Below are 23152 nucleotides of genomic sequence, written 5' to 3' on the forward strand. Positions count from 1 at the left end.
AGTGACCGTGATCTAGAGAACACGATTCAAGTTACCCTGTAGAGAAAAGAGGTTATGGGGACTTTCATTGCTACAGAATGAAATAAATCCTAAGTCAATGTTTTGATCAAATACAGTGGTGGGGCCATCTGGTAGGTGAGTGTCAGCAGCCTGGGGAAACTGTTACAGTTCAGATGTTTTATCATTCTTAGCTTTAGGTGGTCTGCTGGGTTTAACAGTACATTCCAAAGGTTTCACCTGGTTTCACCTAACACTCCCAAAAGTGTTAGTTCAGATACGGAGGTCGGTGGTAAACCACTCTTAGAGGGACCAAGGATAACACAATTACAGAACTCTAGTGAGTGCAGGACCTTCAGCCTTTACAGAGCTTCAGTTCAGAGTTCATTGTAGAATTCTGTGAGATGACCATAGTGTGTGTTGCTGCTGCTGCTGCTGCTGAGAATTAAGCCAGATCTCTGCCACAGAAAGAACTTCCGGTTGTAGAAACAGGATTGGGCTCTTAGGCTGTCAGTGGTAAACTGCCATGGCCACTTGACTCTAATTGTCAAGCCTTTGTTCAAAGTGTGTTAAGAAGTTAAAGCTTGGTCTTTGCTCTGCTCCAGGGACCCAGAGTGAGATGTCAGTATGTGGCATACTGAATCCCAAAGACACGAGGTGAGAGTCTGCAGCTCTCCCACAAAATTCCAGTCTCTTCCTTCCTCACTCCCTCCTCCTGTCTCTCTGATGGTCTCGCTACTGCAAGTGATACAACACAATCATGCCCCACTTTTGCGAGACAACTGTTTTCAAATATAATTCCTAAAGGATTCCCAAATTTGCTGGGTTAGAGGAAAGCTAGGCTGCCCAGTAGAAAGGGCTTCTTAGCCTATAGGTGTTATAAGGAAGTGCAAAGCCCTACAACCAGAGGTCAGGGACATTGTGGAGGATGTTTGTTTAAGACAGGGTCATATTATGCGTCCTGGCTAACCTGGGACTCACAATGTAGCTCAGGATGGCCTCAAACTCACAAGGAAGATCCTGCTTTAAGGCCAACGTGCAGTTACATTGTGACACTCTCTCCCTCTCCCCCAAACAGTAACTTCAAACCTTCACCCTCAATTGGTGTTCATTTTATTTTTGTTATTGTTGTTTTGTTTGTTTTTCGACACAGGGTTTCTCTGTGTGGCCTCGAACTCACAGAGATCCGCCTTCCTCTGCCTCCAGAGTGCTGGAGTACAGGACTGTGCCACCCCGACCGGCTTCATTTGTGTCTGTTATTTGCGCATCTATTCTGTGGCTCATTTGCATAAGCCCCTTTAGATGTCGTTTTCGTTTCGTTTTACTTAGACAGAGATAGGTAGCCCAGGGCCTGGCACTCATCCCACCCACAACCACCCCCCCCCCCCCGAACCCCTATTCAGCCTCCGACGGCCTGGGGCTGTCTGCTACCACCACTGCCAGGTAACCTTTTATCGTTTTTGCAGTCTTTTCCTCCACACTGCCCTTTGATTACTACAGAGGACCCTCGGCGCCGCCGGAGTGGAGCCACTCCAGGCAGACGGATGGCAAGTCGTGACAGGGAAAAAAAAAAAAAAGGCGTCGCAGCTGAAGAACACCGCACCTCTCAAAACAAAACAAACAAACAACAACAAAAAAAAAAACCAATTACGCAAGTGAAGGCCCTAGCACCTGCGATGCGGCCCCCTCCAGCCTCTGGTCCCCTCCCGCCCCTCCGCCTCCCCGACCCCCCTCGCCTTCCGCTCAGCCAGTCGCATTGGCCTGACGTCCCAAATGCGCCATTCCACAGCATCCTTCCCCCACCCTACCCCCGGGCTGTCTTCACGCGCGCTGGAGCTAATAGTCTCCGGGCGCCGGAAATCCGGGGCACGTGACCAGGTGACAGCCCTCGCGCGGCGACGGCGGTGGCGGCGGCTGCGGCACGGGATGGCGGAGGCACCTCCGGTCTCAGGTACCGTCTTGGTTCCCCGCGCGGGACCTTCGAGGGTCCGGGTGGGCGGCCTGGTGGAAGTGTTCGGTGGGGCGAGCGCTGCGCGGGGATCGCGGCTCGCGAGGGCCAAGCCACGGCGCGCTGCGCGTACGGAATCCTCCACCATCTTCCACAGAGGCGGTGAGGCGCGGCCTCTGGGTTTCCGAGGAGACAGATCGGGGCGGGTCCCGGGCGCCCAGCGAGCGGACACGGGTGTCCTGCGCTCCCCGCGGGGCTCCTCTCTGCCTTCCCGGGGCCGCGCGGCGCGAAGTCCGGCCGGCGCGCGTAGGCGAGTCCCGGTAGTGGGCCCTGGAATCCATGAAGGGAGTGTGCGTGCGCGCGGGGCTGGATGTGTGTGTGTGTGCTCCTCACCTCTCCGAGTGGCGTGCGCGCGAGCGAGCGGATCCAGCCTTGAGTGGTGGTTTTGGAAATCCCGTCTCGCTGTGCGTGATCCAGTCTTAGTTTCCCCATCAGTCAGTTCGGAGTTAAGTAAACTTAATTCCCGGGCCCCTCCCTGTTCCCTCCTGGAGCTTACCCGGGAGGTCGAGAAAGCCTCTATTTGACTGTTAATATAGGCTGTTTCCGTTTTTTTTTTTTTTTTCTTCATGGTGTACTGGTTAGATCCGGGGATGCACATTTTGTGGAGAGCAATCAAAAAGAAGCATTTTTTGCACTGGGGTGTTCGTGCACACTTACTTAGTGAACCGTGAAGCTTTGGAGAGTTAGTGCACTACATTAGCTCCTCCTATGTTCGGCTCCCACATCCACCTCCTTGTAAGCTGTAAGAGATCTGACGCCCTCCCTGGCTGAGGGACATCCGCTTACAGCCCTCCCCACTTCCCTGACGCACACTTACTAACTCGCACACACGATTAAACAAATAAACCATTTTTTAAAAATAAAGTAAACCAATGTTTCAGTGGTTTTTTTTGTTTGTTTGTTTTTTTAATGTTTCAGTGTTTTAAGGCATGGTGGCGCACACCTTTAATCCCAGCACTGAGGAGGCCCAAGCAGGACGATCTGTGAGTTCGAGGCCAGCCTGGTCTACATAGCCAGTTCCAGGCCAGCCAAGGCTACTACATATAGTGAGATTTGTCTCGGAAGAGCAGATTGGGGGTGGCGGTGGTTTCTTTTACTATCAACAGCATACTCTAACGTTATGATTTAAAGAAACACTTGTCACAACCCACTACGTAGATTTCATTTAATGGGCTGCTTTCTAAAAAATCAGCACAGCAATGTCCAGCATTGCCTTGAATTATAGCTGTGCTTCTGATAATTGATGGGGGCCCTAGTAAGGCTGTGCGTGTACTGAGCGACAGGTGAGATGTACTTATTCCTGCCTGGGTTTAAAGAGTGGAAGAACACACTGCGTTGGTGTACCCTGGTCCAGACTTGGATATAAAAGCCAGCTTGAGGAGTGGCAGCCTTTAGGCAGATGCATCGTCAGTCCCTCCCGCTAGGCCTTCACCGGCCCTCTAAGCTGATCAGATACTTGAGGCAGAGTTGAGCGAGGGGCTGGTTGTGACTCAGAGTCCTGGCCTCTGAGACTATGCCTTGGGCTTACCACCTCTACTCCCTAAAGTATTTGCTGAGTCCCAGCGGTCAAGAAGGCCTACTTCCTTGTTTCTACAGTCTTTGTTCTTGCTTTAACATCTCTAGCTCCCCCACTCCCTAAAGTAGAGCTCCCCAGCCTTCATGCTGTGGTGATCCCCAACCATAAAATTATTTCGTTGCTACTTCAAAACCACAGTCTTTCTGCCGTTGTAAATTGTAATATAAATATCCGTTTTCCAGTAGTCGTAGGTGACCTCTGTGAAAGGGTTGTTCTGTACGCCCAAGGGGGTCGCAACCATACCGGCCTGAGGTCTTTTATTTATTTATTTTTTTTTTGGTTTTTGGTTTTTTTTTTTTTTTTTTTTTTTTTTTTTTGGTTTTTCGAGACAGGGTCTCTCTGTGTAGCCTTGGCCATCCTGGACTCACTTTGTAGACCAGGCTGGCCTCGAACTCACAGCGATTCGCCTGCTTCTGCCTCCCGAGTGCTGGGATTAAAGGCGTGCGCCACCATGCCCGGCTGGTTTTTGGTTTTTTGACACAGGGTTTCTCTGTGTAGCCTTGGCTGTCCTCTACTCACTTTGTAGACCAGGCTGGCCTTGAACTCACAGTGATCCGCTTGCCTCTGCCTCCCAAGTGCTGGGATTAAAGGTCTGCACCACAGTACCTGGCACTTGAGGTCTTTAAATAGACTAAGCCAGGATGATTTTTTTTTTTTTTTTAGTGATCAGACTTTCTAATGGCAACGTTGTGGACAACATCACTGGTTGGATTCCTTTCACGATGCTGTGTTTTGCTGGGTCTCTGGTAACCCTTACTTGTATTACAATGATGCTTTGCTCAGAAGACATCTCACTTACTGAGGCGCTTCCATTTAAAATAGTAAAAAGGGTCTTACCCGTGCCATGGGACCATTTCCTGATTCATGTATCCCTTTCCTAGTGTCTCTTTAAGGATCTTTCTTTCATTAAAAAAATTTTTTTTCCCTGCGCATTGTTGTATCTATGTGAGGTTATTAGATCTGCTGGAACTGGAGTTACATCCAGTTGGAAGCTGCCAAATGGGGGCTAGGAATTGAACCCAGATCATTTGGAAGAGCAGCCAGTGAGCTGAGCCGTCTCTCCAACCACCTCTACCGGTCTTTCTGAGGGCTTTGGCTTAGGTCTAGTGAAAACATAACTGTATGGCTAAGGACAGCGTTGTCTGGATCTGCTCACTACTGTTCAGTGGGCAGCTCCCTGTGCCAGGCGGGTGGGCAGCTCCCTGTGCCAGGCGGATGGGCAGCTCCCTATGCCAGGCGGATGGACAGCTCCCTGTGCCAGGCAGATGAGCAGCTTTCCTGCCCTTCTTTCTAGCCCCTCTTTCCATCCTTGCTTCTTCAAGAGGAGAGAACTGTACAGCGCCTCTTGGTGCCATTTACCCATTCCACTTTTAGGTTTATCTCATGTTTCTGGAATACCTGTGCCACTCTGAGTTTGTTAATCCTCCTGCCATTTTGTAAGGCCCTTTCCTCCAGCCTTAGAACCACTCCCTACGTGCAAGTGTTGGGGACAAATCCTGGAGGGAGTGAGATGTTTCTCCATGGCCTTTATGATCTCACCAATTCTTCACCATGTTTCTATGGTACTGCTGCCTTGCCTCTGTCAGTGTGCAGTGTGGGTACAAGCACAAAGCTACCAATGCCACACGTCCTGAGTTAGAATTCTGAGCTTGCCTTGGAGTGCCTGTGGCCTTGGATGCTGCTTTTTTCTTCAGGAATGTGAAGACTGAATGAGTTAATGGGGCCAGAGAGATCGCTCTACTGTTAAGAGCACTTTCTGCTCTTCCAGAGGGCCCGAGTTTGGGTCTTAGCACCAGGTGACTCACAGTTTCCTGTAACTCCAGCTCCAGGGGATTGGATACTTCCTTGCCTCAGACTACACAATCATGGTGTGTACACACACACACACACACAGAATAAAGAAGTTGACATATGTAGGGCTTAGAAGATTGTGTGGCACCTACCAAGTACCTAGTAAGTGCCAGGCCTTATTATTAAACTTAAATGCACAGGCTGTGCAGGATACAGTTGGAGTCTGTGTTCAGATCATCAGTAGCTCTAAGAACAGTAGTAAGGCACCATTTTAACAGTCGACTTCATGTCTTACGGACTCTGTTGTTGCTGACTGGTTTTGTGTTATCGGGCAGATAGTTTCTCTTCTTTCTCTTTCTGTCCCCTCCCTTCCTCTTGAGACAGGGTTTCTCTGTGTAGCCCTGGCTGACCTGAAACTCACTGTGTAGACCAGCCTCAAACTCATAGAGCTCTGCCTGCCTCTGCCTCCTGCGTGCTGGGCTTAAAGTATGCACTGCCACGCCCTGCCCTAGCAGATGATGCCTCTGGGCTTCAGGAACTGAGTGGCCTGTACTCACAGTCACCTTGGGAGGGAAATGAGTGGGCTGAAATGAAAGCAAGGTTAAATGTTAAGGCTTGGAATTTTTAACAGTGTGGGAGTTACATCTGAAAAACCCAGACTGTACTCTAGTGGGAAGAGAGGGGCTGAGTGCTCGGTGTTCTGATACTATCTGTGTGGAATCTTTTAGGTGCATAATAATCCTTGGAAATAACATTGTTATCCTTTACTGTAGATGCAGGTGGCCAGGTGACAGCCCTGAGCTCATTCAGACTTTAACCATGTTAGCTGATTTCAAAGCCTGTTTGCTTGCTGTTATGCAACACTGCTTTAGTGTTCTGAAAGACCACATGGAACGTCTCATCCCTAGATCTGCCCTTTATATTTTATTGAGACAGAGTCTCACTCTGGAACCTGCCTTGGCCTCTCCAGCGTGGGGATTAGAGGCATGTACCAACATGCTCTGCCCTCTTCCTGAGCTTTGGTTTTGGTTATAAGCGTTCTTTGATTTTGAATCCCAAGTTAGGTCTCCTAAGAATTTTTAATGAATGTGCGTCCATAGTGCTGGATGGCCTAGGCCGTCAGTGGCCGTCTGTGGCCACTAGATATGAGATACTAACCGTCTTCTACAAGACTGAGAGCCTGACACCTTCACAAGAAACCAGTCTCGTTAAGCCTGTTTTATACAATGTCCTTAGGAAAATATTTTTTAGATGTCCTTTTAGAGTCCTGTGGGCTTCATAAGTGACATTAATTTCTTACTGAATGTCTATTTCTTGTTTCCTAGGCACTTTTAAATTCAATACAGATGCTGCTGAGTTCATTCCTCAGGAGAGAAAAAATTCTGGTCTGAATTGTGGGACCCAAAGACGACCAGACTCTAATAGGATTAGCAGAAGAAATTACAGTTCCTCACCTCCCTGCCACCTTCCCAGACACATCCCTTATGATGACATCTCTACTCTTCATCAGCACAGTTACGCCTCTGGAAGCAAACCTAAGAGTCAGCAGGGTTTTTTCCAGCCGCCTAACAAGTCGCTCAGGAACCATGGCTTTCAGCATCAGCCATGGCAGAAGTTACGGAACGAGAAGCACCAAAGCAGAGTCAGGAAAGCACAGGGGCTCGCCGAGCAGGCGGCAGATACGTCCAGTTCAGAGAGTGTGACCAGGTCAGAGAGTGGAGCACACCCTAGAGAGCACAGCCCTCCAGAGAGTGAAAAGGAGGTGGTGATTGCAGATCCAAGGGGAGCAAAGCCCAAAAAGGCAGCACAGCTTACATACAGCTATGGCAGGGGACCAAAGGCCAAAGGGAAACTCAAATGCGAGTGGGGTAATAGAGTGAGCCCGAAGTCTGAGGATGAAAATACCAGACCTGTGGGGATTTCCCACACTGACCCTGCAGATGCCTCCTGTAGAAAAGCTGTGGTGGATGGATGTGTGTCCAGACGGAACGAGCAGAGGAGATACCCACAGAAAAGGCCTCCCTGGGAAGTGGAGGGGGCCAGACCACGGCCAGGCAGGAACCCACCAAAGCAGGAGAGCCAGCGACATGTAAACGCAGGGCCCAAAACCAGCGTGTCCCCCATCCCAAAGGATAACCTCAGAGAAAGACCAACAAAGTCACCCTGTGACACTGGGAATTTGGCAGCTGTCAACAAGCCCTCCCGAAGGGTTGACCAAGAGAAAACTGCTCTAAGGAGACAGGCTCCTCAAGTCCTATCTCCTTTCTCCAGAGGCAAACAGAGCCATGTGCTGAAGAATGTGGAAACACACACAGGTATGTGTGCCTGGAGGGTAGAAAGGTGCTGCTTGACTTTCATCTTTAAGCAATATGTTAACATATTAGAAGCCAGAAAGTAAAGATGATATGGTGAGGTCTCTCCCTTAGTTCAGCATCTGCTTGGACTCTGCAGTTACCCGTTGCTGGGTTTCCTTTTTCTTTTTTTTTTTTTTTTCTCCCCCCCCCCCCCCCCCTTTGTTTATTTGGGACAAGGTTGCAAGTTCTTTACCACTGAGCTATATCCCCAAATCTTTTATTTGAGACATAGTCTTTATAAGTTATCCAGGGTGGCCTTGAACTTGGTCATGATCCTCCTGCCTCAGCATCCTGAGTAGCTGATATTACGAGCCTGCATCCCCAGGCCCAGCATTTTTTCATTTGCACGTTTTCCTCCAGTAAATTCTGTGTGAGAGCTTTAAATGTAGCCAGAGGCGGCACACATTTCTGCTAGTGTGCTTTTTTGAGCCGTGGTAGCAGAAGCAGGTGTTCCTCCACTGACTACGGCCTGTGCCTCCGCGTCATTTTTGCCCTACTGCAATGGTCCTGTCTTTTGTCTTCTTTTTTCAGTTCATTTTTTGCTCCATTATCAGCGAACAGTTTTTTCAAAACACACCCTGAACCCATCATTTGTCTGCTTTCTGGTTCTCATCACCAGCAGACTCCACCTCCTGCTCCTTCAGCATCGCCGTCCCCTGCTGCCTTGCTCTGCCGTTCATTCCAAATGCCTTCCTGCTTTGTCTTGCTACGCTTCCCTGTGCATCTCCTGTAGCTAGAGTTTCTGCCCCTCAGCTCACTGGTAAACTTTTTGCTGTTGTTTGGGTTTTTGGTTGTGTGTGTGTGTGTGTGTGTGTGTGTGTGTGTGTGTGTGTGTGTGTGTGTGTTTTGGTTTCTTGAGAGAAGTTTCTCTGTAGCCCTGGTTATCTGGGAATTTGCTCAGTAGATCAGGCTGTCTCTGAACTAAAAGATCTACCTTCCTCTGCCTCTGCCTCCCAAGTGCTGAGATAAAAACTATGTACCACCATTGCCTGGCTTATTCTCAATTTTTTTATGTGTATCTGTGTCTGTGTACTATGTGTGTGCCTGGTGCACATGAAGGCCAGAAGAAGGAGTTAGGCCCCCCACCCCCTCACTCACTCCCACCCCCTCATCCTCCCACCCAGAATTCAAGTTGTAGCTGATTGTAAACCAAACCTGAGGCCTGTGGAAGAAGCAGACAGTGAGTGCTCTTAAGCACTGAGCATCTCTCCAGCTCCTTGTTTTTGTTTTTGAGACAGGGTCTCACTCTGTAGCTCTGCCTAGTCTGGAACTTGCTATGTAAGCTAGGCTAGCCTTGAACTCACAGGAGTCTGACTGCTGGGATTAAAGACATTCATCCCCAGAACCAGTTATGTGTGCCAAGAAGCCCCCTGAGGCCAGAAGAAGGGTATCAGATCCCCTGGAACTGAAGTTACAGGTAGTCATGAGCTGGCCTAGGGCTGCTGGGAACTGAGCAGCAAGATGCGTACACCACTGGGCCATCTCAACAGAGAACTGCTGTTAGGCTGTCCTCACTGTGGATTCCTGGCTTGCTTGGAAGTCTCTGTGCTGACCATGCTGGCCTAGAACTCTTGGAGTTCCTCTGCCCTTCCAAGTGCCAGTAGAAGGCTTGTGCTCTGGTTCCATTAGCAAATTTTTTTTAAAGGTTTATTTGTTTATTTAGTGTATGAATGCTCTATCTGCATGTACACTTGCATGCGAGAAGAGATCTCATTGTAGATGGTTGTGAGCCACCATGTGGTTGTTGGGAATTGAACTCAGGACCTCTGGAAGAACAGACAGTGCTCTTCACCACTGAGCCATCTCTCCAGCCCCCAGTACCAAATTATTGATGCTTCAAAAGCTAATTTAGTCACATCTCCAGGGAGCCTTTTCTTAGCCCTGCAGTACTTACCTCTTCCAGTCCTTAACAAACATGTCTTTTTATATCATCATATATACCCTGTCTCCAGATTTATCACCTGAAACCATAATTTGTTTACACGACAGTGCCACTCATCTCAGACTAGCTAAGAAGAAGATACTTTGCTTTTTTTGAGACTCCCTATGCAGCCCTGGCCTCTCAGTGGTGGATTAAAGGTATGCACCACTACAACCAGCTTTTTTTTTTTTTTTTTTTTGCTTGTTTTTTGAAATAGGGTTCCTTGTGTAGCCCTCGCCAATCTGCAACTTGTTATCTAGACCAGGCTGGCCTTGAACTAACAAAAGGCTTTCTTTCACTGCCTCTGAGTGCTGGGATTGGAGGCATGGGCCACTATCCTTGGCCTAGTTACCGTATCTATCATGGTTGCTTTCTTTTTTTTTTCTTTTTTTTTCCTTGCTCGTGCCACACAACTCTTGGGATAGTCAGCTCTGACTGTTACACAGAACTTAGGTTGTACTGAAAACCTTGCTGTCAGTACATTCTGTCCTTGGTTCAGATTTCATCTTCCGAAGAAGCACATGTTCTCTTTGCTCACAGTTCCCATCCTGCCCCCTTCTTTGCAAATAAGCCTTTTACAGTGTTCGGAGCCACTCCTCATTTTGTTCTGAGTGTGTATTTTATCAGGCAAGAGAGCTGGGAATGGCAGCGGGCGTACCTTCAGTCCTAGCCCTCGGGAAGAATGGCAGCGGGCGTACCTTCAGTCCTAGCCCTAGGGAAGAAGACTGAGTTTGAGAACAACCTGTGGCACTTAGCAAGACCCTCCGAGTGTGTTGGGGTGGGGTGGACACCTTCAGGACATGAGATAGTCCTCGTGAATTGTCCCCTATTGGTCTCCTTTTGCTTTAATGTGAGACTTTGACCTAATCAATGGAGCTGCCACCTGCCCAGGGCTTGTTTTTTCACTAACCTCCTCACACTCGACCCCACAGTGTTTCTCTGTGTAGCCCAGGCTGGCCTGGAATGCTAAGATCAACATGCCTCTGTCTCCATAGTGCTGGGATTTAAAGTGTGTGCCATCATGCCTGGCTTTCACTGACCTCAAATCCTTTTTGGGACTCAAGCATGGGTGTAAAGAGGTTTGTTTTTAACACAGGGTTTGGCCATAGAGCCCAGGTTAGCTACTAAGTCTTGGCCTTCTCACATCATCCTCTTGAGATTATAGGGGAAGTAGCTGCCCACATCTTGGGTTATATCGTCTTCTTTAAGAACAGCTGCCTACTTGCAGTGCAGAAACCTAGTAAAGCCCCTTCCCTCCAATGGGAGATTATGTCATGTCCATCCCCAGATGAGACAATTCTTACCTTCTTACCACCTGTTTCTTTGTAGGGTTTTTTCCCTTGTGCTGGGGACTGAGCCCCAGGCCCCATGAATACGGCAAGCGCTTCACCACTGAGCTAGATTTATAGCCCACGTGACAGAATTTTCCCACCTATGGTCCCACGCTCTCTGTCACATCGTGTGTGCTGTGTGTCCACATTGTGTCTACATGCTCTGAGGCCAGCGGAGGATGTCAGGTGTTGAGCTCTGTCGCTGCTGTTTACTCCTTGATTGTTTAGAAATACAGACAGTTTATTAAGAAAAGGAAAGCACTCTTGAGAATGGGCCAATGAGGAGGAAAAAGGCTTTTAAATTATTATTATTTTTTTAAAGACAGGGTCTCATGTAGAACTGATGGGCCTTGAATTGACCACACAGTTATAAAGGAGGATGGCCTTGAACTTGCGGTCCTCTTGTCCCCACTTTAGATTGACAGGATTGCAGGAGTGTGCCACTGCACCTGATTGCATCCTAGCCTCTCATGCAGAGCCTGGTGCAGGTTAGGCAAGCACTGTACCATCCTACTTGTTTAATTAGATGTGGCTTTGCTCACTGTTGTAGTCCTGGTTGGCTGGAATGCTATGTAGACCAGGGTGGCCTCAAACCTTTTCACCACCCAAGTGTTGGGATTAAAGGTGAGTGCCACCATTCCTGGCTCTGTATATTCTATACATATATAATTTTTTTGTTTGTTGTTATATTTTAAAGTAAAATTATGATAATCAAGTTATTTTACCCACATGCAACTATTCTCAGTTTGCATCTATCCAAAAGACAATCCTCCAGTTTTCTTACATGATCACAGTTCTGCCATCACAAAATTACAATACTTCAATCTAGCACATAGTCAATACTCAGATCCCTTGGTTATCTCATAAAAAAAAAAATCTTTGTACACTTGAAACTTGAAAGTTGTAGTTTTTTGTCTTTTTGTTCATTTCTTTTTGATTACAGGGTTTCCCTGGCTGTCGTGGACTCACTCTGTAGACCAGGCTGGCCTCGAACTCAGAGATTTGCCTGCCTCTGCCTCTCTAATGCTGGGATTACAGGTGTGCGCCACCACTGCCTGGCTAGTTTTCTGCTTTATAAAATAGTGTTCTATTTGTTCCCTATGCTCAAGCGTTCTGTGCAGTCTAGCCTGGCCTTGAACTGCTGCAGCCTCCTTAGTGCTGAGATAGAGGTATGTGCTACCAGGCCAAGTGTTAGCTTTGTGTTTTTGTTCGTGTGCTGGTTACTTTTTTGTCAACTTGAGGCAACCTAGCATTATCTAGGAAGAGGGAATCTCAATTGAGAAAATGCCCCGGTGAGATTGGCCTGTAGGCATCTGTAGAGGCATTTTCTTGATTAGTAATTGATGTGAGGGATCCACCCTGTTGTGGACAGTGCTACCCCTGGGCAGATAGTCTAGGGGAGGTATAAAGGATAGACTGTGGGCTGGAGAGATGGCTCAGTGGTGAGAGCACTGGCTGCTCTTCCAGAGGACTAGGGTTCAATTCCCAGCATCCAAATGGCAGCTCACAACTGTCTGTAACTGCAGTTCTAGGAGATCTGATACCCTCAGAAAAGTGCATGCAGGCAAAAAAAAATACCAATGCACTTGAAATTGGGCTGGTGGCGGTGGCACACGCCTTAATCCCAGCACTTGGGAGGCAGACATTGTGGGTCTCTTGAGTTCAAGGCCAACTTGGCCATGGAGTGAGTTATAAGATCGGGTCTGACTATAAAAACCCAAACCTTCACGGTGGTGCCACCTCCTCCCAGTCCCACTGTTCCTCTTCGTGCCTCATAGAGTGATTCAAGCCCTCACTGGCCTTCCCGTTCTTCATGCTGTCCGGCCTAGGTGAGCCTTAGAGTCTCGATCCTCCCGTCTCAGCACCCTGTCAGGCCTAGATGAGCCTTAGAGTCTTGGTCCTCCTGTCTCAGCACCCTGTCAGAGTGCTGGGATTGCAGGAATGTACCATGACGCCTAACCCTACCAGAGAGCTGTAGATTGTTGGGGAAATGCAGAGAGGAAGAAGAACAGGTATGTTCAGGGAGTGAACTATAATTTTTGTAAGTGTGGCTGAGGAGTGCTTCATGAAGAAGCCACATTTTGAGTAAGGGGCTGAGCCATGCAGATATTTAAGGTAAGTCTCCTAGGCAAAGTATGGGGCATAAGGGCCCAGGCAGGGGCATAGCTGGCAGTATGAGAGATAGGAAGGAGGCCAACGAGGGCATTAATAACCATACCAGGCATGAGGCACTTCAGTTGTAGCACCCACGTGCAACGATAGTCTGAAACTGCAGTTCCAGGGTGGCTGAGATTTTCTTCTAAGCTCTGAGGGCACATGCAAGCCAAACACTCATACACATGAAAGTGGTGGTGGTGGTGACTGTTATTGTTTAATGAATTGGTAAGCTCTGACCAGAAGACTACATCTAATTTTCTGTACCCAAACTAGGACTTGAATGTGGGGCATCAGTGCCAAGCAAGCACTCTACTGCTGACTTGTATTTCTGCCTCCTTTTCCTTTTTGTTTTGAGACAGTATCTCACTGAGTAGCCTAGGCTAGCCTTGCCATTACTCTGGCAGGAAGCTCATAAACGTGTGATCCTCCTGCATGAGTGCCAAGTAGCTGGGATTGCTGGCTTACAGCCACCAGGCCAGGCTTAATTTGCAGTTTACTGTTTGTATTACTAGACTGCTAGTAAGGAGGGCACTGTGATAACCCAGGGAAGCAGAAAGCAGCTTAGACCAGAGTTGGAACAGCAGAAACTGGATCCTAGACATAGTCTGCTAGTTGCCGACAAAATGTGGAACATGTGAGAGAAAGCATCTGTAAAGGACTTACGAGTAACGCGTGGGTTTCCACAGTTGGCAGCCACCCATCGGCACATATGTGTGACATGTATCTTGGTACCAAGTTCACTGCAGCTGGGTTATAAAACAGCGGTTACCAGACAGGTGTGGCGGTGCCATCTGCAGTTGCAGCCCTCTGGAGGTTGACGCAAGAGGACTGAGGTTAGCTTGAGCAGTACAGCAGGACTATCAGCAACGGCAACAGAAAAGTTATTTATTAATAAACTGTAAGAGTAATGAGTCAGATTAAATCTGGCTGGGTGTGGTAGCGCTGGAGAAGCCGAGACAGGAGGAAAGGGTGTTCAAGACCAGCCTGGCTGAAAGAAGACTGTCTCAGAAATGCTAAACAAGTAATTAACTAACAGTGACACACTGCTGGGTAAGAGCAAAACAACAGGTAGTTGTAGTCTGTTCAGTGCTTACTATTATTTACTTACTATTTTGTTCATGGCATTTTGAAACAAAAGTTTCATTATATAGCTCAGGCTGGTCTTCAAATCCTGACCTCAAAATGAGTCTCCTGGGACCACAGGTCTGAGCTACAGCTCTGAGTGATCTGGGTGGATTTGGGAGTTTCCTCTGCTATAGGAATCCCTACCGAAGTGTCTCCTTTCTCTGTCAGCAACAGCTGCCCTTGCTTGGTCTCAAAGAATGAGTAGCCAGTTACTCAGAATAAGGTGTCTGTTTATACGATAGCCTCTCAAATGCCTTGTGTCTTTATTTACTAGTGTGGGGGACGGTTTTCTATATTTCAGTTTGTTTGTTTTTCTTTAACAGGTTCCCTAATTGAGCAGCTAACTACAGAAAAATACGAGTGTATGGTGTGCTGTGAGTTGGTTCAAGTTACAGCGCCCGTGTGGAGCTGTCAGAGCTGTTTTCACGTCTTTCATTTAAACTGCATAAAGAAGTGGGCACGGTCTCCAGCATCTCACGCAGGTCGTTTACTTCTGTTTGCTAAGTTGTTTTCACTCACTGCTTTGATTAATTTGGATTAGAAGCCTAACTTAAAAATACTATTTACTTAGAGCTGGGAGTGGTGGCGCAGGTCTTTAATCCCAGCACTTGGGAGGCAGAGGCAGGTGGATCACTGTGAGTTCAAGGCCAGCCTGGTCTACAAAGCAAGTCCAGGACAGCCAGCACCTCACAGAGAAACCCTGTCATGAAAAAAACAAAAATATATTTAAAAAAACAAAAACAAAAAACAACTAATTCTAAGCTGGGCATGGAGGTGCATACCTCTAATCCCAGCACTTTGGATGCAGAGGCAGGTGGATCTCTGAGTTGGAGGACAGCCAGGTCTATCTCTTTTTTAAAAAAAAATCTTCTAAACATTTAATCTGTAGGTAGACTGTTACTTATTCTCATGTCTTATGACTGGATTTAAGTTAGTGTAGTGGTGTACGCCTTTAATCTTAGCACTTGTGAGGCCCCCCTTGTCTACATAGCAGGTTTCAGATAGCCAGAGCTATATGCTAAGACCCTCCCCCCAAAAAGCTATGTATATAGTTTGCTTAGACGTTTATATAAACTTATCCTCTGGCTGCTGTTCCTGCATTTCACAAGTCTCTGTATATTAGAGCCCTTCCTACAGTATGCTCATGTTTATAGGTAATGCACATGCTCCTGATAATATGTTCCCAGCCGTGCCTCTCAAACTCAGGACATGTGGGTGTTCTTGTATACCCAAACGGTCTGTTTTCAGATGTTGGTATTAGAAATGGTTGAATAACAAGGATACCTACTTGATTCACCATATTAGTAAATCTTTATAACCTGAACACAACACTTAATGACACATTCAGCACTGTGTTTTGTTTTGTTTGTTTGTTTTTGTTTTTTTTAAGAACTTTATTCAGAAGCAGTAGGACAGAATTCATACACTACAGGGGAGCAGCTCCTGGTGGAAGCTACTTAAGACCCTGGATCTGTTTAATTGTAACTACTTCATGATGTGAATTCTACTTTTTTTTTTTTCTTTTTTTGAGACAGGATCTCATTAGTCTAGGCTGGCTTCAAAATCACAGATTTCCTGCCTCTGCCTTCTGAGTGCTCAGATTAAGGGTGTATGCCATTATACTTAGCCAGATTTTAATTTTTTAAAAACTGCTGCTTTTCAGGAGGGTGCAAAGGATTGAACCTAGGGCCTTGTATAGACAAAGTGCACTCCCTACCAATGAGCTGTATACACTGTTGGAAGAAACTGTATTTAATATTCTCTCTCTCCTTTCCGTTCTCTCTTCTCCCCCACCCCACTCAACAGATGGCCAAAGTGGTTGGAGGTGCCCGGCTTGTCAGAATGTTTCTGCATATGTTCCTAACACCTATACTTGTTTCTGTGGTAAGTTTGTTTGCACACACTGGAGCACTTTTTACTCATACACTGTACCTCAGTGGTCTGCTGGGCTTGTGTTAGAAGTTACCATTAAGACTTCAAAGTTGGGGCTGGAGAGACGGCTCAGTGGGTAAGAGCACCGGCTGCTCTTCTAAAGGTCCTGAGTTCAATTCCCAGCAACCACATGGTGGCTCATAACCATCTATAATGTCATCTGATGCCCTCTTCTGGCCTGCAGGTGTACGTGCACATTCATACATTAAATAAATGAATCTTTTTTTAAAAAGACTTCAAAGTTGTAAGACACTATACTACTGTCCTCATGCATCCTGTCACAGGGGAGTCATAGGCCCTGGTGCTCTTGGCAGGCTGTTCTGGAGGTGGGTCTTCACGTGGTGCCAACCAGGCCCATATAGATCCGAAGCTGTCATGCCGACCTCTGGGTCTTAGTGTGACACCAGAACAGTCAGTTGGCAGAGGCAGGTAAGATGTGGGTTTCCTGTCAGTGCTGGCTGTGACAGCTTTGACACTCTAGATTTATGTAGCATGGGTAAAGATAGTACTTAAGAAATTCATCATTGTCTTTAGAATGGAGAGGATGTTCTGTAAACAGTTTTTTATTTTGTTTTGTTTTTAAAGATTTATTTATTTATTACATACAGTGTTTTGCCTGTGTGTAGGCCTGCATGCAGGAAGAGGGCACCAGATCTCATTATAAATGGTTGTGAGCCACCATGTGGTTGTTGGGAATTGAACTCAGGACCTTTGGAAGAATAGACAGTGCTCTTAACCTCTGAGCCATCTTTCTAGCCCCTCTGTAAACTGTATCTTCCCTCTCTATAAAATAGTTTTTCTTGGTTTTGTTTATTTTGAGACAGGGTCTCACTGTGTAGCCTTTGCTGGCCTGGAACTTACTTTGTAGACCAGGCTGGACTTCAACCCACAGAGTTCCACCTGCCTCTGCCTTCCAAGTGCTGGGATTAAAGGCAGAGGCAGGTGGATCTCTGTGAGCTCAAGGCAAGCCTGGTCTACAAAGAGAGTTCCAGGACAGCCAGGACTATTACTCAGGGAAACCCAGTCTTGAAAAACAAGAAAAGATGTGCCACCCTGTTCAGCCCCCTTTTCCTGTTTTTTAACAGCAGCAGCCTTCTTTGATACAGATGCCAATCCCCCCTGCTGGCTATATGTCGTTTTTCCTCCTCCTTCCTTTTAGTAACTAATCTCCTTCTAGTTGATGTCATTTCATGATGGTTTGTTTCTCTCTTTAAGCCATTAGGTTTTGCAGCTGCCTTTGTTGCTTGTACTCAAAGGCCGTCGATGACAGTGGCCATATGGGCTGTGTACGTGGTAGCTTTTTGGCAGCATGATGCCCTTGACACCTTTGACCATTCCCTTCATAAAAAATTCAGCTTGTTCTATTTCTGTTTGTACACTATCCTTATTGTCCTAGCCAATTTGCTCATAGTCCTCTTTTTTTTTTCCCCCATAATGACAAGGTGTATTCAATCCCTGATTCTTTAACTAGCAAACATGTTCTCTCTCCCACCTTTTCTGTGGTTCTGGGTCAAATCCAGGGCTTCACACATGCCAGGCAAGCGCTCTGCTCCTGAGCTACATCCCATCCCCAGATCCCTTTTCATTATAATCTCCACTTAACTGTCTAATTTTGAATGCCTTTTTTGCCCAAAGGAAGCTCCTTTTGTTAATCCCTTCTCTCTTTAGCTTCTCAGTGTGGAATCTGCTGGTTGGAAATGTTTTATTACCAAAATCTGAGTTCTGGACATTAGCTGGTATTCGTGAGGAGAGCAAATATTCTTGAGTATTACACTAGGAGGGTAATGTGAGGTAGAAATAAGGGATCGCTGAGAAGTTAGGCAGACAGAATAACAGCAAGGCTTAGTTACCTTGGAGAACTAGCATTTACACACTTTAATCCCAGCACTTACTGCAGCTCCTCAGTGCCCACTGTGACGTTTTAGAACCAGGCTCCTCCTCCATCTCAACCTCTGCTGGTTCACTCCAGAGCTGCTGTCCCTCAACTCCCCTACAGGCTAGCCTAGGTCCCAGGGTGTGGACCGTGTTACAGAAATGCCCAACCACTGTGCTGTGCTGTGGCACTCTTCCTTTCTTCCCCAACTTCTTTGTCACTATTTAAGAAGATTTATTAATGGTTTATCTAGTCAGTACCTTAAAAAATAGATTGTGTTCAGTAGTTAAAATGTAAAAAATTATGTTTTCAGGTAATCTTGACATTAAGATTTATCACACTCAGTAGATTGTTTGACAAGCAGCATTATAGCCAGCTCTTTGTTTTAAGATAAGCAAAAATATGGTTGTAGTGGTGAAAACCACACTTAAGTTTTACACTGTCTGGTTGTACTGTGCGGTTTTATAAAAGTTGAGACTATGGTTAAAATTTATAGCATTGACTCTCTCATCTGACATGTTGTAGGTAAAGTAAAGAATCCTGAATGGAGCAGAAATGAAATTCCACATAGTTGTGGTGAGGTTTGTAGGAAGAAACAGCCTGGCCAGGACTGTCCACACTCCTGTAACCTGTAAGTTGGAAATACAGGCTTCTGGGGGTTCCCTGTGGGGGTGCTTTGCTAGTGACTCTAAGTACACGTCTGTTATCATGTAACAAGCTGGGGTAAAGAGGGTGGGGCCCTTTGCCGAGCACTGCATTTTTAGCAGGCATTCTACGTGAGCAGTGCTTAAACCCTTCCCACAGCCCACGATGTGATGCACACGTGTGATCGCTTCACTTACGGAGGAGGCTCAGAAAGGCTGTGAGCATCACGTCCAGCGTCATAGTGCTAGGATGTGATGGGCCTGGGTATCAAAAGCCAGTGACCCTTCCACTGTTCCATCCTGCCGGCTCTAGGGAGAAAAGAGCTTCCAATAGGAGCCAGGGGAAAGCATTTGTGCAGGACTTTGAGGGTGTAAGGAATACTTACTTTTCTTTCTCACAAAATTTCATTACCCACATGATGAGTTAGACTTTCCTCTGATTGCCGTTCATTCCCAAAGGATTATATTTGCCATCATTTAGTATGTCTCTCCCCAGACTACGTACTGCAGACAGTTGTGTCCTGGGAATCGAACCCAGGTCCTCTGGAAGAGCAGCAAGTGCTCTGAACTGTCAACCCATCTCTCCAGCATGTAGATTTTAGTTTTTCGTTGTAGTTTTTAGTTTGTTTTTTGTTTTTGTTCTTAAAGACATAGAAGAAGAAGGAGAAGGGGGCCAGCTAGAGTGGGGAGGGGACAGGAAAAGACAGCTGAGGAGAGGTGGGTGGGATGGGGACAGGAGAAGACAGCTAGGGAGAGGTGGGCGGGGAGGGGACAGGAGAAGACAGCTGAGGAGAGGTGGGCATCATCAGAACTACATGCTACACATGTAAGGAGCTGTCATAAAGAAATCCATCATCTTGGGGCTGGAGAGATGGCTCCTCCAGAGGACCCGGGTTCAGTTCCCAGCACCCACATGGCAGCTCACAACTGTCTGTAACTCCAGTTCTAGGGGCTCGGACACCCTCACACAGATACATATGTAGTCAAAACTCCAATGTACATAAGATAAAAATAAATTAATTTAAAAAACAAATCAGTTATCTTACCTTTTTGGCTTTATTGTCTGTTTGTGTGTGTGCATGCCACAGCACACATGTGGAGGCAGTGGAGCATTCCCTGCATCAGTGCTGTCCGTCTCTCTTACATGGGTTCTGGGAACGAAATCTAACAGGCCACCTGGCTCAGAGAGAAGCCCCTTTACTTGCTAAGCCACCTCCACGGCCGTGCCTTACTTTGTTTTGTGTTTTATTCCTTTGGTTTGGTTTTGGTTGGTGAGTTGGGTTTGGTTTGGTTTGGTTTTTTGAGACATGGTTTCATGTGTATCCCTGGCTGTCTGTCCTGGAACTCTCTTTGTGGTCCAGGCTGGCCACGTTCCTCCTGCCTCCACCTCCCAAATGCTGGGATTGAAGGCGTGCGCCAGTACTGCCTGGGTAAACAGGGAATTTGATTTTGTTGTTGTTGTTTGTTTTGTTTTGTTTTAATTTATTTTCTTTGTGTGACTGTTTTGCCTGTATGTATGTCTGTGCACCACAGACATGCCTGGTTTCTTCGAAGGCAGGAAGAGGGCATTAGGTGTGCCCAGAACTGGAGTTACGGATAGTTGTGAGCTGCCATGTGGGTTCTGGGAGTGAACTCAGGTCCTCTGGAGGAGCAACCAGTGTTTCTAACTGCTGAGCCATCTCTCCAGCCCTGTTTTGTGTTTCAAGACAAGGATCTCATGCTATAGCCCTGGCTGCCCCCGGCCACTCTTATACTCAGCCTCCTGAGAGCTGGGGTTACAGGTGTGAGCCACTGTGCCAAGCACAAACCACTGCTCTGTATGACACATACATACATATATGTGTATATGCACATACACATGTGTGTATGTATGTGTGCATATACATATCTATTCATCTTTTTAAAAAACAACAAAGAACTCCCCAATTTGTAGAAATCTCAAAAATAGGTTGAAGTGAGCTAGGTGGCTTGTGGGTAAAGTTCTTGCTGCCAAGACTGAGACCTGAGTTTGAACCCTAGGAATCAGCATGGTGAAAAAAGAAAACTGACTCCCACAACTTGTCCTGAGACCTCCACATGGGCACTATGGACCATGTGCACACACACACACACACACACACACACACACGACCACACACATGCACACAAAATGTGATTTTTTTTTTTTAGTTCCAAAAATATTGTAAGTAGAATTTCTTAAGCAGTCTCTAACTGACACTGCGTGAAGACAGCATTTATCTGAATATGCTTCAGTTGCATTGTGTAATGTTTTTCTTGTTCTGGCTTCTGTGCAGGGTCTAGCCTGGAGCACATCACTAAGCTCAGGTCTTCCCACAACCTCACGCCCCTGTCCTGGGGTCATGTGCCACCTCATCCACTCACTGTTGCTCACAAGCATGCTGTCCCTTGTGTCACCTTCTTTTCACTGTCACCACTGTCAGCCCATTGCCAAGCCAGCACATCACCAACAAATGAGAACATTTCTGTGCTTCTCATGGTCTTAGCAGATGTTGCTTCTTCCCTCCCTCCCTCTATCCTTCCCTCCCTCCCTCTATCCTTTCCTTCCTCCCTCTATCCTTCCCTCCACCCCTCCCTCCCTCCCTTCTGAGAATCCAGCCCAAGGTCTCCCACATGCTAGGCTAGTGCTCTAACAGTGGCAAGGTATTTTTATACACACATACTGTTACAGTTGGACAAAGACCCTATATTTTAAACCTAAACAAAACCAATATTTTGAGTTAGGTTTTACTCTTGGTTTGTTTGTTTGTTTGTTTGTTTTTTCTAAAATGATCGTTATTTAGAAATGATAATGCCACCAACTTTTTCTACATAAAAATATTTATTCTTACTTTTTTTTTTTCCCAGACAGGGTTTCTCTGTGTATCCTGGCTGTCCTGGACTCACTTTGTAGACCAGGGTGACCTCGAACTCACAGTGATCCACCTGCCTCTGCCTCCTGAGTGCTGGGATTAAAGGTGTGCACCACCACTGCCCAGCTTTATTCTTGTTTTGTTCTGAAGCAGACTTACTGTGTTACCTTAGCTAGCCTAAAACTCACATGTAGATCAAGCTGACCTCAAATTTGCAATCATCCTCCTGCAAATGTATTTAAGTAGCTTTTGAGAAGTACTAAGGCATTCCATAGTAGACTTACTTGTTGCCTGTCCTAGTTTGTTTTTGTTGCTGGGATAAAAAAAATTTTTTAAACTGACCAAAGCAAACTTAGGGAGGAAAGGGCTTCCTAATTTTATGCATCAGAGCCTATCACTGATAGAGGCCAGGGAACGAGCTCGGCAGGCACCTGGAGGCAGGACCGGGAGCAGAGGCCGGGAGGAACCCTGCGCATTGCCTCTCTCCTTCTACTCGTACTCAGCCAGCTTAATTATAAAACCTAGGACTACCCGCCAAGGTGGCACTACCTCGGTGGGCTAGGCCCTTTCATAGCAATGATCAGTCAAGACAGTGTCCCCAGACATGTTCACCGGACACTCTGAGAAGGCAGTTCCTCAACTGAAGTTTCATATTCCCTGTTGTGTCAAGTTGACAACAAAGATTAATGGCCACATTGCCATAGTCACAGTAGAACACAGCTACGGCAGCTTTGTTTCAGTTTTAGTACACAGAGATGGTTTATTCATTGAATCTTTTTCCCTCCTCAGCCTCTGCCATCCTGGACCCTGCCCACCCTGCCCTGCTTTTACAACTAAAACATGTGAATGTGGACGGACAAGGTAAAGTTAGAATTGCACCGAAGAAGAACCTGGTTTCATATGCATGATTTACTTGTGAGTGTCTAGCGTAAAAGATTAGTAAGCAGGTAAAAGTGAGTGGTGGGTGTAAATAAAGTCATCCCTCGGTGTCCCTGGGGACTAAAGGCAATGAACCAGCAAAATCAGGATATTATTAGGACAAGCTAGAATCAGAGTTCCGTCTCGTGCCTTGTAGTCTTATGGCTGTGTGCAGTGTAAGCATGCTTGATCCCAGGAAAATGCTGCTGTGGTTCTGGTCTGAGGGATCAGATCTGGACGCACTGTCCTCTTTCTGTTTGTAAGAGGAGGAACTGCAGGCAGAGTGAGAGGGGCTCAGAGCTGCCCATCCTTCCGGTTTCCTCAGGTTCTTTGCCCTCCTGTGTGCTGCTCATGGAGTCGGTGCTCTTAACCTCTGAGCCATCTCTCCAGCCCAAAATAATATAAATGTTTAAAAATTAGCTGAGCAGTGGTGGCATACCCTTTAGTCCCAGCCTTGGGAGGCAGAGGCAGGCGGTCTACAAAGTGAGTCCAAGACAGCCAGGACTACATAGAGAAACCAAAAATAAATAAACAAATACAATAAAAATAGAAGGAAACACTTAGAAAAAGTTGGGAACAGCAAAGTCAAGAGAAAGGTTTAATTTAATGGATGTTGAGGGAAGGGCTTGGGTGTCACCACTGTTTAGTTCCATGT

The 23152-nt window shown here is 46.7% G+C and overlaps 1 protein-coding gene across 2 annotated transcripts in view; it reads left to right on the forward strand.

Annotated features, from left to right (window-relative positions):
* Positions 1-1895: 1895 nt before the first annotated feature.
* The window catches only part of Nfx1 (nuclear transcription factor, X-box binding 1), a 63473-nt gene continuing 42216 nt past the window's right edge, over positions 1896-23152 (forward strand). For both annotated transcript variants that reach the window (XM_051157766.1, XM_051157769.1), the window contains exons 1-6: positions 1896-1948; positions 6698-7687; positions 14584-14742; positions 16067-16144; positions 18591-18696; positions 22369-22440. In XM_051157766.1, coding sequence (XP_051013723.1) covers positions 1924-1948; positions 6698-7687; positions 14584-14742; positions 16067-16144; positions 18591-18696; positions 22369-22440 — 1430 coding nt within the window. In that variant the 5' untranslated portion in view covers positions 1896-1923. The remainder of the gene's footprint in view (positions 1949-6697; positions 7688-14583; positions 14743-16066; positions 16145-18590; positions 18697-22368; positions 22441-23152) is intronic.

This window comes from Acomys russatus, chromosome 2 (assembly GCF_903995435.1).
Source record: "Acomys russatus chromosome 2, mAcoRus1.1, whole genome shotgun sequence".
NCBI classification, from domain to species: Eukaryota; Metazoa; Chordata; class Mammalia; order Rodentia; family Muridae; genus Acomys; species Acomys russatus.